The 18,126-nt window shown below is 41.7% G+C and overlaps 1 protein-coding gene across 5 annotated transcripts in view; it reads right to left on the bottom strand.

The window, feature by feature from the left end:
- Positions 1–18,126, bottom strand: part of LOC105470589 (serine/threonine-protein phosphatase 4 regulatory subunit 1-like) — an 87,176-nt gene that overhangs the window by 30,482 nt on the left and 38,568 nt on the right. For all 5 annotated transcript variants that reach the window (XM_011722740.3, XM_011722739.2, XM_011722744.3 and 2 more), the window contains 3 exons: positions 11,044–11,150; positions 9,640–9,782; positions 3,929–4,075 (listed from right to left, as the gene is read on the bottom strand). In XM_011722740.3, coding sequence (XP_011721042.2) covers positions 3,929–4,075; positions 9,640–9,782; positions 11,044–11,150 — 397 coding nt within the window. The remainder of the gene's footprint in view (positions 1–3,928; positions 4,076–9,639; positions 9,783–11,043; positions 11,151–18,126) is intronic.

Below are 18,126 nucleotides of genomic sequence, written 5' to 3'. Positions count from 1 at the left end.
TATGCATCTGTCTGTATGTGTGGAGAGAGAGGGAGAGATGGAGGGGAAGAGAAAAAAAAGATAAAACAAATGAAACTAAATATAAATTACTAAAGAAGCCAGAGAGAGGTATAGGGGAATTCAGAATACTATTCTTGCAACTTTCTTGCAAGTCTGAAATTGAAACAAGATGAAAAGTTGCCAAAAACAAAATTGTGAAATAATTCTTCCATTCCCCCAACAAAGTAAAAAGAAAGGGAGGAAAGAACAAAATGAGGAAGGAAGAGGGTAAGGCAGGGGAGTGAAGGACCGAAGTGGGGAGACAAGAAAGGGATGGAGAAAGGCAGGGATGGGGGGAAGAAGGACTTCCTGTCTCTAAAGTCTGTTATTCTCATTATATACACAGCACTGCCTATTTACAGTAGAAAATGGTCTGGGTTAGTAATCTACCCATCATTCTATTTGGAATTTGCATACAGGAAGAGGGGAAAGAAAACCAATGGGGGTGGGGCAAAGGGGAAACTAGCCCATAACACAAATAAGGAAAAGGTTTGTGTCCTCAGAACACAGAGGACACATATTTCTGATGTGATGCTTAGCAGAGTTGTACAAAGTGACAGCTACAATAAATGAGGATATGAGGCTTCCGTATCCAGTGTGATGGGCAACTAAAGCACTCCCAGTATCTCCATCCACCCCTCTCCATCTGCCACACCCGCATGACCTTATTACTATACAGCATAAAACAAATCCAGAGTCATTAGAAGTCAGCACACCAAGTGACAAGAAATTATATTCCCGTGGCCCTGGGAACCACTTGTATGGAATGACGATCTTCACTTAGTTGCTTGGAGCTAACTATTCTTTGTAGCACATAACCACAACATTCTTCTTAAATACAAGCACAAATAAAAATGAGCTTAAAAATAGAAATGACAAAAAATGAGGAAGCCTTAATGTGAAAACGTGTTGAGAGAGAAAAATAGGCTTCTGACAATGAGTTATAATCTCGGAATGCTAATGGCGTCCCTGTAAGCAAGAGGAATTATAATTGGTCTCCAGTGGCCTGTTTATCCTGTCTAGATATAATTACAAGATACAGTTCTTGCCGTTTTTACCGATTCATTCATCCAACAAACATTTATTTAGTACTGACTCTGAGCCTGGCACTGTGCTGGGTGCTGATAGTGCAAAGATACCACAGTCCAGTGTTTAAGAAGCTCACCATCTTGAGGGAGAAATAAACAGAATTTCACAACTCAACTGCTAAGTGACAGAAGACAGAGCCAACTCTTCTGACTGCATCAAGGACAGAGTCACTAACATTGCGTAGGGTTTCTAGAAGGGTTTCACAAAGGAAAATGCACGTACATTTCCCTTCCCAGGATTCCATATACCCATGTCCCAACATGGAAGCAGCTGTCCTGCATAACTCAATCTAAAACACCCAGGACACATGCAGTTGGTTCTCTCTGATTTTCCCAATCATATATGCACTAGAGTTGTTAGCATCAGAATCAACTACTTGTAAGTTCTAATGAGAGTGAAAAGTCAAATGAACAGATGTATTTTGTCCATGAAGACGTGCAGTCTCCTTGGGAGTTGAGGTACCTCCTTCAAAATGGCACTGCTCTGAGTAAGCGTGTGTTTATGTACAGTACAGATGTAGCAATATTCACACCATCTGGATGCAAAGAGAGCCCCCAAACACAGAGGGCATCTGACCAGCCCAATTTGCTTCTTTCCTCATCACCCTTTTAGCTGACAGCTCCCTGAATCATCTCCTAATGGATACACACTGGCACCTGCAATGTTTGGGATATCAGCCACAGACCAGCTAAATCAGAACCCTGCCTTCCTAGGGGAGCTCTACAAAGCACACATGTGGCCTTCTCTTCCTTGGATAATGACTACCTACACTGTCATTTACTCTACCCACATCGTCACTTCCTAGCTAAAAAGAAGAGATTCTATGTTCCACAGCTCTCTCGTACTCAAGGGGCAAGTCCCCGCCGCACCCCGCCAAGGCCCCTTGGCCTCCAGGGTCTGGGGAAATAACTGGAGCAAAGCACACACGGGCCAGACCAGACATCCCACATTCCACTCCCAACAGATCTCCACGGGAGGAAAAGCAGAGGTCCTGCAGGAACACCTGGAAGAAACAGACAAGCGCAGCCTGGGCCATGGTGGGTAGGAGGTTCAACATCACTTCTGTTCTTGCAGCTACAGTTCAAATCCTATCCATTCAAGTAATGAGACCAGCCTCTCGCTTGGAATGAAAAATACAATTTATGTGAACTAATTTGTTCTGCAAGTGATTTGTGCAGATAGCTTTTTGAAGGCTTGTAATATTTTCCAAGTATTTCTACCAAAAACAATGAAGAAGAAGAAGAATATTGCTGACAAGAATGGAGTATTTGGAAAGAAAACAAAATAAAAATCATGCAAAAATGCCTTTAGCATTATTTTTCATGGTATTATCAGTCTTTAGGGATAAGATATTCGGTTGTCAGTCGTAACCTTGGAAACTTGCCTAGCCAACTTCCAAATGAAAAAGAAGATCTAGTTGGCAAAGTTCACTGCTCAACTGCCAAATACCCCAACTAAATGACATTATCCAGGTTCATTTTGCAAAACAAATTTAATTTCTTATAGAGAAACTTGAAATTTATAAAAGAACCCTGGAGAATTTGAATTTTAATAATCAATTATTCTTCAGCCTGATTCATCTTATAAACATATGGAATATGCAAAAAATTAAATTAGTTTAAAAGCCAGACCTTTAACACATAGTTGAAGAAAACGTTTACATAAATGAAGAATAATTGCCAAATGTTCTGATGCTATAACACAATTTTTTAGCTCCATGGCATATAATGTTTCTGCACTTTAAAAAAAGAAAATAATTCCTTTCTCTAACGTCATTGTTTTCCAAACAGGAAAACTACTATCTTCTGTATATTTTATTATACTCAGAATTAATGCTTATGATTTTTTACATCCTTTAGGGACAAATTTTTCCTAAAATGCTGGAATAATCCTGGAGCTATGTGCTTCTATAAGGTAAACAGAAAGGGTCATGCCATACAGCATTATTTGCATGGGTCAGTGGAGGAGCAGCAGCTAAAGAAGATGGCCCACTGCGACCTCCCCTTGAGCCACAAAGGAAAAGGCGCAAGGACAAATGGAGACATCTTGATCTGAGGGCAGGAAAAGCCAGCACTGGATCATCAGCTGCTGGTTTGTGAACAAGGACTCCAGAAGCGAGTAGAAAATCCCGACTGTATAATCATTTAAAAATGGACACAGAATCTTGCAAACCCAAGGATACCAGACTATTAACTAGAAGACACTGAGTATTTATACTATTCCTTTCACTGCACATCTCTGACTGACAGAAGCACAAATACTCTAACACAGCATCTCCCAAATGCCTGTAAATGTTTGGCCACATCTGCATTCTTCACAGTGATTCTTCTTATTTGCTTACATATCTATCTTAGTCTTCTCCTAATCTACAGACACACAAGTCTACTAAATTTTCTTCTTAATTGTCTAAGTACCACCTAAAATTATCTCACATACCATACTAGGGTTCTTACTTTGAGAAGGAAGGCCCATGGTCCAAGTAGGCTCAAGGATTTACCTATAAATCTCAGCATCTTGTCCAACAGAAATCTAAGCCAGCTACTGCTGCTAAGCCCAAATCGTTCTGATTTCTCAAGCCTCTTCTTCTTAAAACAATTGTTGCTATAAGGATGCTTACTTCCAAAACATGCTCAGAGCTGAACTGTGAGCTTTCTCCAACCTAGGCTGAATAACTGGCTACCTTGTTCATGAGAACAGTGCTGACCAAAATCAAACACGTGTGATACTTCAAGTCAGGTATCAGTCAACTTATGGGACAGCGCCCACAGGTGCTGGGCAGTCATTCCCTGGACAGACTTACGCTCACAGCTTCTGCTTTATATTCGTCGTCACTGTCTGGGGCAGAGAGCTGCAGCAGAATGGGACACACTTTGTTTTCAATATCATGCTGGAAAATTAGATCTTGTTCCAGAAGAATCAAGAGCACTTCCTGACTTGATTTTCTCACCTACAAGGGAAAAAAAAAGGCAAACGGTGAAGCACAAGTGAGCAGAAGTGCCCTCAGGATATAGACCAACCCCACTGAGCAGGTGTGGCTGAGCCAGCCCCTACCAACCCCCACCCCCATCCCCTAAACACCCTGAAGACCACCAGGTCTTCCTGCCTTCTGCTGCCCCTCCTGCCTGAGGTCTTTGAATAGGCCACTCCCTCTACCTGACCGGCTACCATTCCTCTGCTCCAGCCCAAAGCCCCTCTGCTCCTGGTCCCTGTTGGAACAGGTCCCCAGACAACACTTGACTAGTGCCCTGGAATTTTTCCTCCACAGTTCTTGTTCCAGATTTCTGCATTTACATACATACAAACATATAGAGGATTTTTTTCTGTACGATTTCATAATTGCCACCTGTCTCTCCTGCTGCAGAGAGTGAATTCAGAAGGCAGGTACCACATCTGATTTCTCCTTTGTCTTCCAGTGCACCCTCAGGACCTGGCAGCCTGTGGCACAAAATTTTGCTTTCTGTAAGGATCTGCTGAATCAATGGATGACTTCGCACCTTTTCTCCTTTGCAGGCAAAGAGACTGGAAAACTCTGCAGCATCCTCCTGAGACTTTGTAAACCCTGGCATGCCACACCTGAGATGGGAATTATGTCTGGTACAACAGAACGCGCAGGGAAGGGGCCCAAGAAAGAGCCACTGACAAAGCTGTGTGAAGTTGGCAGCAGAGATTCCAGTGATGTGGCCACAAGCTCAAGAAGCTGGCAACCGCCAGAGACTGGAAGCAGAAGGAAAGATTCTCCCCTAGAGCACCCAGAAGGAACCCATTCTGACAACCCCCTGATGCTGCACTTCCCATCTGTGGAACTGGGAGGAAAGAAACATCTACTGTTTTAAGCTGCACAGTTTGTGGTGCGTTGTTACAGCAGCTCCAGGAAATGAATCCACTGAGCAAGGGTAGGAGGGGAGAAGTCCTTACAGGGCCGGAGAACAAACAGCACGTTCTGAGGTGCAAGGTGATGAACTCTGGGGCAAAATACTCTGAAGAAGTAGGACAAGTTCCAGATGGCAGAATGGGAGGATGAAGGGCAAGCTGAGATCAGGCCAGGAAAAGTGTGCCAGATCCCACTAGGACCTCTGGTGACCACTCCAGGTGCAATGGGAGCCCCCAAGAGTTTAACAGCAGAGAAGCAACACAATCACACTTGGCTTCAGTGAGGGTGACATTCTGGAAACCTAAAGTGGTTCTGACGAGAGAACAGGTGAGGGGCTCCTGGGCCACCACAGGCTTTCATGAGGCATGATGTCAGGGCAGGGGACAGAAAGAAGAGGGCAGGTGTGAGAGACAGTGCTAAAGAGAGCTAAGAATGACTACCCAGGATAATCACAGAAGCCAGAGCAAGATAGAGGATAGAGAGACTAGGGCTGGACGCTAGAGTCTCTAAACTCTATGGGATTCACTGGACATCTAGACAGAGCCATCCAGTGGACTGTGGCAATGGAGGGCAGTGATTCACAGACTCCAGAGACCTGGGTGAGAGACAGCAATCTAGTGTTCAGTTGTGTGTAGAGTCTCCCTAGGGCCACAGTAGCAGACGACACCATGGCGGGAACCCTGATACCATAAGGAAAGGGAGATCAAAGACAATATCCTAGAGAAGAAACAGCAACTCTTAGGGGCAGGAGAGGATCAGGCTAATGATGGAGACTGGGGAAGACACAGACAAGAAGTGCAGGCAGAGGCAGGGAAGAGGCCTGGAGCTCAAGAGCTAACACGGCAGTGGGTACAGGCTACAGCTGTGGGGTCTGAATGCTGAGCCCCCATCTGGATCCTCCAAGTGACTAGATGAGTCATCTTGGCCAAGTGACTTGGCCTCTCCCAGCCTCAGTTTCCTATCCATAAAACTGGATAATCATAGTACCTATCTCATAAGCTTGTTGTGGGGATGAAAGGAGTGACAGGCTTCTGATGGTGTCTAGGACATGGCATGCACTGAATGAATACTGGCTGGTACTGTTAGTACAACCATGATTATTGGAAGCCAAAGGAGAGAAATATTTACAGGATCCAAAACTGCATCCTTTCTGACGCTCACTGCATCTACAGCACACACACACACACACACACACACACACACACGAAACCTGAACGAAATTTAAGTATTCAACAAAATTAAAAATATGACGATTATGAGGAAAGAGTGTTTTACCGCGTCTGTGACGGGGGGCTTTCTGAGGGCAGAAAATCTGTCCTGCTCAGCTCCCCATCCCCAGGCATGAAGCACTGTGCTTGGCTCATAATGGGCACTAAGAAACTGTCCGAATAAATGAATGAATGGGGAAACTATATCACATTATGATTAGACCTATGTGGAAAAGAATGTTAGCACCTAGAGAGGAAAATGCAAAAATCATCAAAATACCAAATGTTAGGACAGCAGAAACAAGAGGACTTTTTCCCTTATCTGAAAACTCCACTTGATGCTGTCACACTGCTTACCAGTTCAAAATGAGGATTTGCTCTTTTTAAAATGCTTGGATCAAGGGAGAAATACAACCCAAAATTTTAGAATCTCTTGAAAATAATGATAATGAAAACATGGTATATCATTAAAAATCAAATAAATTTACCCTTAGTGGAAAACCATCCCCAAATACACTAGCACAAATAGAAATGATGCAAGTCTATTCACTGCAGCAATTTCAAAGTGGCAAAAGACTGGAAATAGCCCAAATGTCCATCAATAAGTTCTGCTCTGTTCCCCTAGTGGGGTACTACACTGCAAAGAAAGGAGTGAAGATGCCACAGATGCTGGGGCCTGCTCTCGGGGTGCTCACAGAGCACACAGCATGGGGCAGCAGGAAGAGGGAGCCCCCCACACCCGAGAAAGGGGCACAGGTCTGCAGAACACAAGAACATCATCTCAGTTGTTCACATGTATGTGCATGCGCGTGTGCGTGTGTGTGTGTGTTTTCAGAATCAAAACCAACCAAAAAGTAAAAGAAATAGTTACCTACAGGGGAGGGGAGAAGAAGTGGGGGCCAGGGACAGAAGTCAGACTTCTCTGAACGTGCTTTGTTTTACAGTTTTGACTTTGGAATCAAGTAAACATTTTAAATAATTATAAATCAAAATGTACAAGCTAAAACAATTCCTAAAAATAAAAAAACAAATGAGAATAACTATATATCAAGTTGGTTGCTTAACCACAAAGAGAAGGATTAATGCAAGTGACTTTAAAACACAGTAACATGAACATGACTGGGTACCTCTAGCAGGACGAGGCCTAAAAACAAAAGGAATTACAAAGAAACGTTAAGCTATATTCAGTAATCCCATCATATTGTTAGTAATACTGGGACTTTTATTTTGGATACACAGACATACACATGTATGCTAACGTCATCAAGAAGTAGGATTTATATCACGCAAGTGAAAAAAGACACAAATAAAATCGAAGTAAAAGCGCTATAATGCTAAGTTTGAGTTGGAAATATCAAGATAAACTCGAAGAATTTTTATCTTTAAAAAAATCGTTCTGTTACTAGAAGCAACAAGTGCCCCCAGTACCCACATTCCATTTTCTTATTATTTGCCTCCTAAAGGAACCTGGGCTCTTGGAGAAATGGTTGATCCCAGGTCAAGGTGCACTACCACCGTCTACTGGGTCATGCTGATAAAGATTCTGGAGCCAACTTGAAGGGCTGCAACTCAAAGATGGAACAACTTGATCATCCAAAAGAATAAGTACTGGATAGCATTAGGAGAAATACCTAGTGTAAATGACGAGTTGATGGGTGCAGCAAACCAACATGGCACATGTATACATATGTAACAAACCTGCACATTGTGCATATGTACCCTGCAACTTAAAGTATAATAATAAAAAAAAAGAATAAGTACTATAACAGTTTGAAAATAACTACTATGTTAAAATGCAAGAGTTCCTAACAATACTTCAGACAAGATGGGGCGCGTTCAGGGTGGTATGGCCGTAGACATCCTAACAATACTTCAAAAAAAATTTTTAAACCTAACCGGTAACCTTTGTAGATTATCAAAACGCCAACGATGATTCTGGAAACTGGTAAATACACAGATAAAATAAAGCATTTATTCTGTCTTTCCTATTCAAACAGGTTTTCAGGTCTATCAAATAGTTGACAGAGGAAGTCTTTACAGAAGAACTCTAGCTATTAAACTAAAAAGAAGTGTTGGAATTACTGTGTCAGAATTTACAACCTCTAATGAGATACTGGATCAGGGCAACCATCACCAATGGTTTGCCCATATGATGATGGGGAACTTTGTAGAAGTTTGGCCACCTTTATAGAAAAGGTGGCCAAATTCAGCATTAGGAAAAGATAACCATCCAGAGCTTTTCTGCCCTTGATTTGATACAGCAGGAAAACATAAACCATCTACAAAGTATTCTCACTAAAACAAAAAATCTGAGTCTGGCTGAGCTTCCAACTTAGCTACTAGTTTAAAAGAAATGCCGGGAGTGGAGCAACATCTCAACACTACAGAGATGCAATAAACCATATCCCAAATGTGGGAAATTCTATAAAACTAATGACCTGGCTTCCTCAACAAATAAATAGCAAGGGAAAAAAGTGGGGAGGGGCAACATCATAAATTTGAAAAGATCTAAGAGACCTATATCACTTAGATTCAACGTGTGGATTTTGTTTGTATTCTGGTTTGAACAGCCTCTGCGCAAAAACACACACTTATGAGAAAACTGGGAAATTTGACCAATGACTAGGTATTAGATGACGTTAGATAACTACTGATAATTTTTATATTTGCATTAATGATATTATCATTATGTTTTTTTAAAAAGAGTCTATTTCTTAGAGACTAATACTAAAAAGTATTTACAGCTGAGATGAGATGGTGTCTGTGAATTCTTTTGTCTGGATTGGATTTTATCTGGGTAAGATAAAGGAAAAAAGATTAATCAAAATTTTTTTGTTTTTATTTTTTTTTGAGACGGAGTCTCACTGTGTCGCCCAGGCTGGAGTGCAGTGGCATGATCTCAGCTCACCGCAATTTCCGCCTCCCAGGTTCAAGCAATTCTGCTGCCTCAGCCTCCCAAGTAGCTGGGACCAAGTAGCATGCACCACCTTGCCTGGCTAATTTTTGTATTTCCAGTAGAGATGGGGTTTCACCAAGTTGGCCAAGCTGCTCTTAAACTCCTGACCTCAGGTAATCCACCTGCTTCAGCCTCCCAAAGTGCTGGGATTACAGGCGTGAGCCACCACGCCCGGTCAGGTCAAATGTTAACAGCAGTTGATGCTAGGTGTAGGGCATGTGGGCGTTCATTTTCATTTTCTCTCTACTGTTACATGTGTTCGAAAATTTCCATAGGTTAAAGAAAAAAAAGAAATATTTCACGATAAGAATGAGTGCTGTCTATCTTCCCACATGACTAGAGGAACTGGACACCAATAGACCTTTTGTTCTCAAATCACTTAACTCTAAGAAGTTGTTTTTTGAAGTATGAATATCACCTAAAACAAGACTAAAGAGAATTTGCTAAAGAGACCTTAAGGTTATAATTTTTCAAACCTGATTGTTTGGATCTGTGAGGTACCTCACTACAATAGGTATGAGATATTCAGAGAGCACCACTGGAAAATCTGATCTGTTTTCTTGTAAAAACATGGCAATAGGAGGAATCTGTTCCATCAGCTCAGTCCGCACTGTGGGCTCTGCAGCAATAAAAAATTTAAAAAAAATTATATTAAGAATAAGCCAGGCATCTTATATAGTATATACTGATAGTTTCTAGCTTTTCTTACTAAAATACTTCATCAAGGAAATTAGACAAATGCAGTTTAAAAATCATTTCCCGTTTAGAGTATTTATGCTACAGACAGGCTTAAAAAGCTAATGAGCTATATAGCAATATAAAAACATAAAAACAAGAGAGAATGACAACTCTATTATAACAAGCCATATATAAATTGAGGAAGGAGCAAGAAGTCTGCATGCTGGGCCAGCATCCAAAAGCCATTACAACTAATGGCTTATATGCCAGACCTATGGGTTGTGCTTATTTAAATTCTAGCCAGAATGTATACATTATAAATAATTCTTTCATAAGTGCACTAAGCCACAATCCACGCATCCCAATTATTTCTAAGGCAAAGCATTAAACAAAAGAGAGGCTCTAGCTCCAATATACCACATTAAATTTAACACAAATGTATAATTGCTACAGCACTGTAAATGGTGACTCATTTACAAAGAGAATCCATTTAAAGACTCAAAACATCCACTTGGGCCTTTTTAAAGGCATTGTGTTATATTCATATGAATATTTTAAACTAATATGGGAGCTATACGGAAGGCTTATTTTTCTATTTTCAGTTAAAATGATTAAATTCTAAAGCCTGAGAGTCCTGAAACTTTCTGAAACTTCTCATCATTCATTCTGAATGCAGGAAGGAGGGGGCTGTGGCACAGCTGTCAGTACCGGCCAGCCCCACCACTCATTCATCTAACTCATCCTTACTGGGGCGGCGGGGAAGACAACATCATCGTGTCTGTCATACAGCAACGTGCTTTTCTTCCACAATACCAATCATGGAGAGGTAGAATGAGAAAGAAAAATCAAGATTCGCCTTGAGGGAATAATAACTGGGATTTTTGAACCCAAGAGGCTTCTTTTGATTTGGCATTTCTTAGCAACCAGTAGTCTGGCAAAACTCAAGAAACACCAAAGGCCTGACTGCCAAGGCAAATAGCATTCATAGCCATTAATCATTTTAATTTTCTAAATATAAGAAAATTTCAGTCAAAATTCAAATAAGATATATATTCTTCAAGAAAAAATCCATTCATGGTTACAAATTGCTTAAAGGTTATTGACTAACAAACAGGTTTTTTAAAAATTAGCTATTATTGGTTACACATAATTTCTTAGACATTTATAAGGAAAAAATTAAATTACACAATACTTATACAAACCTGCATCTTCTGACAATCTGACTACAATCTCCATTACCATTAGGAAGTCTTCTTCATTGTTACTGAAGTCCCGGAAGATATCAAGCAGCCCTCTGGCAATAATCTGCCTATGGAGACAAAAACAATGCATATGGTCATTTGGGCCACACTGACTGAAGGACCACAAGGTTCCAGGCAATGTGCTAAGAGCAGGTAAATGCACCTTGGCACAAGACAAAGTGAGCAACCTGCGTTCAGAAGGAGGACGGAGGCTACCCGGGAATGCCCAGCGATGGCCATTCCAATGTGGTCCACAGTCCTACAGGAAAGGAGGCCTGCATCTTCTAGTCAGGTAGTCATCAGAGTTTGAAAATGTCCACTTAAGAATAAGGGAAAACCTTTTTCTTGTGTTCTGACTGGCTCCTCAGGCTTGGAATAAAAGCTCAAGACAGTTGAAGGGAACTAAGGGACCAATAAATATAGAAAAGAAAGGCCCGAAGAGGCATCTGATGGCCTCTTAATGACTGAATGAGGAAGTGCCGACTAGAAATTCTGCAGAAATTCTCTTGGAAAGCCTTGAGATAATTTTTTAAATTCAGATATTTCTCCACATTTATTATTTTTACTCTCCTATCTCCCTGTGCTGATTAACCATAAAATCTGTAAAATGAGAAAGATCTACAGATGTTTATTTTGAGGGGAGTAAGGAAAGAAGGAGGTGGGGAGACTGCACCCCTCTATAGGCAGAACTGGTCAAGAGAACCAAGATAGAGTCAGAAGTGGCAGCTACCAAAAGGAAAGAGAAATCACTGCAGTCCACTGGCCTGAGCAATGCACAGGAGAACAGTTAAATCAGCCCGAGACTGAGGAACAGGCCAAGACTCAACTCAGAAAAGTCCCACCACAAGATGGCAAGCAATAGACAAATGACGTGCACTATGGCATTCTACACAGAGGAAGCTCTAGCCATGGGGGGAGATAATGTGATTGTCATTGCAGGACCAAGTGACGATGTCCCATCATAAGCATGATCTGAGCTAGAGCTACAGAAGGCCTACTGAGGAGAAACGTCAAGATCTCTGCAACAGCTAATTCCATCAGTATACTGATCAGTGGAGCAGGCCAGGGGCGGGGGTACCCTAAGGTGCGGGGCCTTCCCCAAAGAGTGGACCCACAAGCCCAGGAGGCCATTGTGAACTGTGGACCATCCAAAGACAGGAAATTAAAAATGAATAAAGACTCTCTTAGACATTCAAAAAATCTATCACCAGCAGATCTGAACTATAAGAAATGATAAAGAAAATCCGATGGAAATGTGAATCTGCAGAAAGGAATAAAGAACACCAGAAGTGATAACTACATGCATAGATATATAAATTTTTGTTATTATTTAAATCTCTTTAAGAAATAATTGACTAAGTTAAAAATAACACTTTATTATTATTGTGGATTTATAACATGTATATAATAAAATGCATGACGAAAACAACATAAAGACCAAGAAGCCGGGCGCGGTGGCTCACGCCTGTAATCCCAGCACTTTGGGAGGCCAAGGCGGGCGGATCACAAGGTCAGGAGATCGAGACCATCCTGGCTAACACGGTGAAACCCCGTCTCTACTAAAAATACAAAAAAATTAGCCGGGCGCGATGGCGGGCGCCTGTAGTCCCAGCTACTCAGGAGGCTGAGGCAGGAGAATGGCGGGATCCCGGGAGGCGGAGCTTGCAGTGAGCGGAGATCGCGCCATTGCACTCCAGCCTGGGGGACAGAGCGAGACTCCGTCTCAAAAAAAAAAAAAAAAAAAAAAAGACCAAGAAAGGGGAAACGAAGGCATACTACGATAAGGTTCCTTACACTATACATGAAGTGGTAAAATACCACCGGAAGGGCCGGCGCGGTGGCTCATGCCTGTAATCCCAGCACTTTGGGAGGCTGAGGCGGGTGGATCACGAGGTCAGGAGATCGAGACCATCCTAGCTAACATGGTGAAACCCCATCTCTAAGTAAAAATGCAAAAAAATTAGCCGGGCGTGGTGGCGGGCGCTTGTAGTCCCAGCTACTCAGGAAGCTGAGGCAGGAGAATGGCATGAACCTGGGAGGCGGAGCTTGCAGTGAGCCGAGATTGCACCACTGCACTTCAGCCTGGGCAACAGAGCCAGACTCCATCTCAAAAAAAAAAAAAAAAAAACCACTGGAAAGTAGGCCATGATAATGATAAGTTAAATATACATACTATAAATGCTAAGGCAACCACTAAAATAAAAAAACAGTGAATTATAACTAATGAACTATTTAAAAAACAAACTAAAATCATAAAGAAGTTCAATTAACTCAAGAGAAAGCAGATAAAGAACAAAAAGGGAACAAAATAGATGTGGCAAATAGAAAACAGCAAGATGATAAACTTAACTGCATCAGTAATTACATTAAATGTAAATGGTCTAAACATTCCAATTAGAACAAGATTAAAAGAATGGATTAAAAAAAAAAACAAGACCCAACTACATATTACTTATAAGAAACACATGTTAAATATACAGATGCAAATAAATAATTAAAAAAGAATATATTATGCTAACAATAGTCCAAAGAAAGCTGGAGTAGCTATATTAATATCAGACAAAACAGATTTTGGAGCAAAGAATATCACCAAGGAAAAACAGGTCATTTCATAATGATAAAGGGGCAAACTCATGAAGAAGACATAATTATCTCAAATGTTTATATGCCTAGTAACAGAGTTTCAAAATACATGCAGCAAAAAGCAATACAACTGCAAGGAGAAATAGAAAAAAGTCAATGTCAAAGTCCAGAAACAAACCCACGCATATATCTAGTGATTTTTTTTAAAAAAAAGGTGAACAGGAAAAGTCAACAAAAAGTGGTGCTAGAATAAATAGTCACATAGGGGGAAAAAAGAACATTGACTCTTATTTCACAGCATAAACCAAAATTAATTCAAAATGGACCCACAGATCTAATGTAAGAACTAAAACATAAAATTTCTTGAAGAGAAAAGAAAATCTTTGTGATCTTAGGTTAGACAAAGATTTCTGAGGAGCAAAGTATACAAACCATAAAAGAAAAAAATTGATAAATTTGACTTCATCAAAATTTAAAACTTTGCTCCCTAAACCACACCATTGGGAAAATTAAAATGATGAGCCACAGACTGGAGAAAATAACTGACCAAAACTGGAATCCAGAATATATAAATAATCCTTGTACTCTTTTTACGAGATGGAGTCTCACTCCGTCACCCAGGCTGGAAGGGCAGTGGCGTGATCTTGGCTCACTGCAAGCTCCGCCTCCCGAGTTCACACCATTCTCCTGCCTCAGCCTCCCGAGTAGCTGGGACTACAGGCACTCACCACCACACCGGGCTAACTTTTTGTATTTTTAGTAGAGATGGGGTTTCACCGTGTCAGCCAGGATGGTCTCGATCTCCTGACCTCGTGATCTGCCCGCCTCGGCCTCCCAAAGTGCTGGGATTACAAGCCTGAGCCACCATGCCCGGCAATCCTTGTACTCTTATAACTCAGTAATAAGCAGACAAACAGCCCAATTAAAAGAACATGTGTTCATAAATGAGCTCAGCACATTAATACTAATAACCAAAAGATGGAAACAACCTAAGTATCTGTCAACTGATGAGTGAATAATCAAAATACTATGTATCCATTCAATGGAACATTATTAAAGGAACGAGGATACTGATGTGGCTTTTTTTTTTTTTTTTTTTGAAACCCAGGGTCTCACTCTTGTCACCCAGGCTAGAATGCAGTGGCATGATCATAGCTCGCTGTAGCCTTGAACTCCTGGGCTCAAGTGAAACATGGATGAATACTGAAAACAGCATGCTAAGTGAACCAAGTCAGTAACAAAAGACGACACACTGTATGATTACATTTCTATAAAATGCCTGGAATAGGCAAATCAATAAAGACACAAAGTAGATGAGTGGTTGCCTAGGGCTGGGAGATTGGAGAGGAATGGGTAGTGGTTGCTAATGGGAACCACGTTTCTTACTGAGGTGACAAAAATGTTTTAAAATTCATTGTGGCAATGTTGCACAACTCTGTGAATATACTACAAATCATCAACTTGTACGCTTTAAAGTGGTGAAACGGATGACACGTAAACTAAATCTCAATAAAGTTGTTTTATTCTTTTAAAAAGCAAAAGATTTTAACAACTTCACAAAACAAAATGTACAGACAGCCAAGAAATACAAGAAAAAATTCTCAACATCACAAGTCTTCAGAAAACTACAAGTCAGCCAGGCACAGAGGCTAACACCTGTGATTCCAGCACTTTGGGAGGCCAAGGCAGGCAGATTGCTTGAATCCATGAGTTCGAGACCAGCCTAGGCAACATGGTGAAATCCCATCTCTACAAAAAATACAAACCTTAGCCAGGCATAGTAGCACGCACCTGTAGTCCCAGATACTCAGGAGGGTGAGGTGGGAGGATCACTTGAACCCAGAAGGCAGAAGTTGCAGGGAGCTGAGATCGCACCACTGCACTCCAGCCTGGGTGACAGAGCGAGACCCTGTCACAAAAACAAAACAAAACAAAACAAAACAGGCCAGGCGCGGTGGCTCACGCCTATAATCCCAGCACTTTGGGAGGTCGAGGCAGGCAGATCACGAGGTCAGGAGATGGAGACTGTACTGGCTAACATGGTGAAACTCCGTCTCTACTAAAAATACAAAAAATTAGCCGGGTGTGGTGGCGGGCGCTTGTAGTCCCAGCTACTTGGGAGGCTGAGGCAGGAGAATGGCGGGAATCCAGGAGGCAGAGCTTGCAGTGAGCCAAGATTGCGCCACTGCACTCCAGCCTGGGCGACAGAGTGAGACTCCATCTCAAAAACAAAACAAAACAAAAAACAAAACAAAACGAAAAGGCCGGGCGCGGTGGCTCAAGCCTGTAATCCCAGCACTTTGGGAGGCCGAGACGGGCGGATCACGAGGTCAGGAGATCGAGACCATCCTGGCTAACACGGTGAAACGCCGTCTCTACTAAAACATACAAAAAACTAGCCGGGCGAGGTGGCGGGCGCCTGTAGTCCCAGCTACGCGGGAGGCTGAGCCAGGAGAATGGCGTGAACCTGGGAGGCGGAGCTTGCAGTGAGCTGAGATCCGGCCACTGCACTCTAGCCTGGGTGACAAAGCAAGACTCCGTCTCAAAAAAAAAAAAAAAAACGAAAAACCTGTCAAGATCCTGAAAGACAAGGATAGAACAAGAAACCGTCACAGATGGAGGAGCCTCAGGAGATATGGCAACTATAAATGTAATGTAGTACCCTGATGGGATCCCGGAGCAGAAAAAGAACATTAATGGAAAAATGCAGAATCCAAGTCAAATCTGTAATTTAGTTAACAGTACACCGATGCCAATGTTACTTTCTTAGTTTTGATCAATGTAACATGCTTATTTAAGCCGTAAACATGAGAGCAGTTTCCTGACCTCAGCATTACTGATACTTTGGAATAGGTCAGTCTTTGTTGGTGGGGGGAGGGGCTGTCTGGTGCACTGCAGGATGTTTAGTAGCATCCCTGGCTTCTACCCACCAGTAGCACCCTCTGTGCCCCAAGATGTGACAACCAAAAATATATCTAGACATTGTATAAGATCCTTTGGGGGCAGAATTACCCATAATTGAAAACCACTGCATTAGAAGTTGGGCAAAGTGTATAAGGGAACCCTCAGTACTGTCTCTGCAACACTCCTATAAACCTAAAATTATTTCAAAATCAAAAGCTTAAAGACAAAACAAAACACAAGGCCAAAAATGCAGAAGCTACAATGAGGTAACACTACAACTACTAGAAGAACTAAAATTATAATGACAATACCAAGTGCTGGCAAAACATGAAATAGGAATCCACAGACGTTGGTAGAAATGCAAAATTGTACAGGTAATTTGGAAAACAGTGTGGCAATTCCTCCAAAAGCTAAACATACCAGTCAACCCAACAATTTCACTCTTAGGCCATGTACCCATATGAAATGAAAACCTATGTCCACACAAAGTTGAATGCAAATATTCATATAAGCATTATTTATAACAGTCACGAAATGGAAAACTCCAGTGTTCCCAGAACTGGTGAATGCGATACAAAACAGAGTATCTGTACATACTCAGCAGCAATAAAAAGGAATGAACTATTGATAACAACAGGGATGAATTTCTAATGCATTTTGCTAAGGAAGAGAAGCCAGACATGTAAGAGTGCATCCCATATGACTGAATTTATATGAAATTCTAGAAAAGGCAAAATATTTTGAAAACATCAGAAACAGGGTCAGTGGTTGCCTGGGCCTATGGTGGTCAGGGAGGGAGGGACTGCCAGACAGCCAAGGGGCAAATAAGGGTACTTGTCAGGTGACAAACTTTTGAACTCCATTGTGACAATGGCTGGATTACTGTATACATTTACCACATTCATCCAAGTGAACTATTAAAGTGGGTGAAGTTTATTGCATGTAAAATATGCCTCAATAAAAGCTCTTTAAACAAAGACACTGATGAGGGAAAAAGTGAGGGCCCTCAGCAGTGGCCTGGGGTGATCTGGAGGCCTCCCGTACAAGTAGAGGAACTGCAGCTCCTGAATCTTTCTCTGATCCAGTAGAAAGGGGCCCCTGACTGCTTCTGTCCACTCCTCTGAGCAACAGACCACCCAGGAACAATGAAAGTCATTTCTGGCCAAGCATGCATCAGAAGAATTCACTGAAGCTGAAAACCCACCCTGACTTGCAGGGAAAAAAGGATAGAAATACGGAATTCAAAGGGGCAGTCCTTTGGCCCCGTATACTATAGGAAGAAATCCATCAACTCAAGCCTGTACCCAGGGAGATTTATACCACCCTTGGGATGAAAGATCAAGATCTGGCAGTCAAGAGGTTTGGGAAAGTCAAAATAGGCACTGCAGAGAAAGTCACTAATTACATTTCACTAGACCACATTCATTCAGCTTCCCTTGGGAAATCAAGCAACTAAGATCCCCAATCTGCTTCTAGGGTCACAGAACAGAGAGGCAAATCTACATCCAACCTTAAGTGGTCACAAGGGATCTGCCCTCTTAAAGAAAGCGACGAAAT

The sequence above is a fragment of the Macaca nemestrina genome, chromosome 15 (assembly GCF_043159975.1).
Source record: "Macaca nemestrina isolate mMacNem1 chromosome 15, mMacNem.hap1, whole genome shotgun sequence".
Classification (NCBI taxonomy): Eukaryota; Metazoa; Chordata; class Mammalia; order Primates; family Cercopithecidae; genus Macaca; species Macaca nemestrina.
Note: the sequence above shows the minus strand (reverse complement) of the source record. Positions and strands in the feature narration are given on the sequence as shown.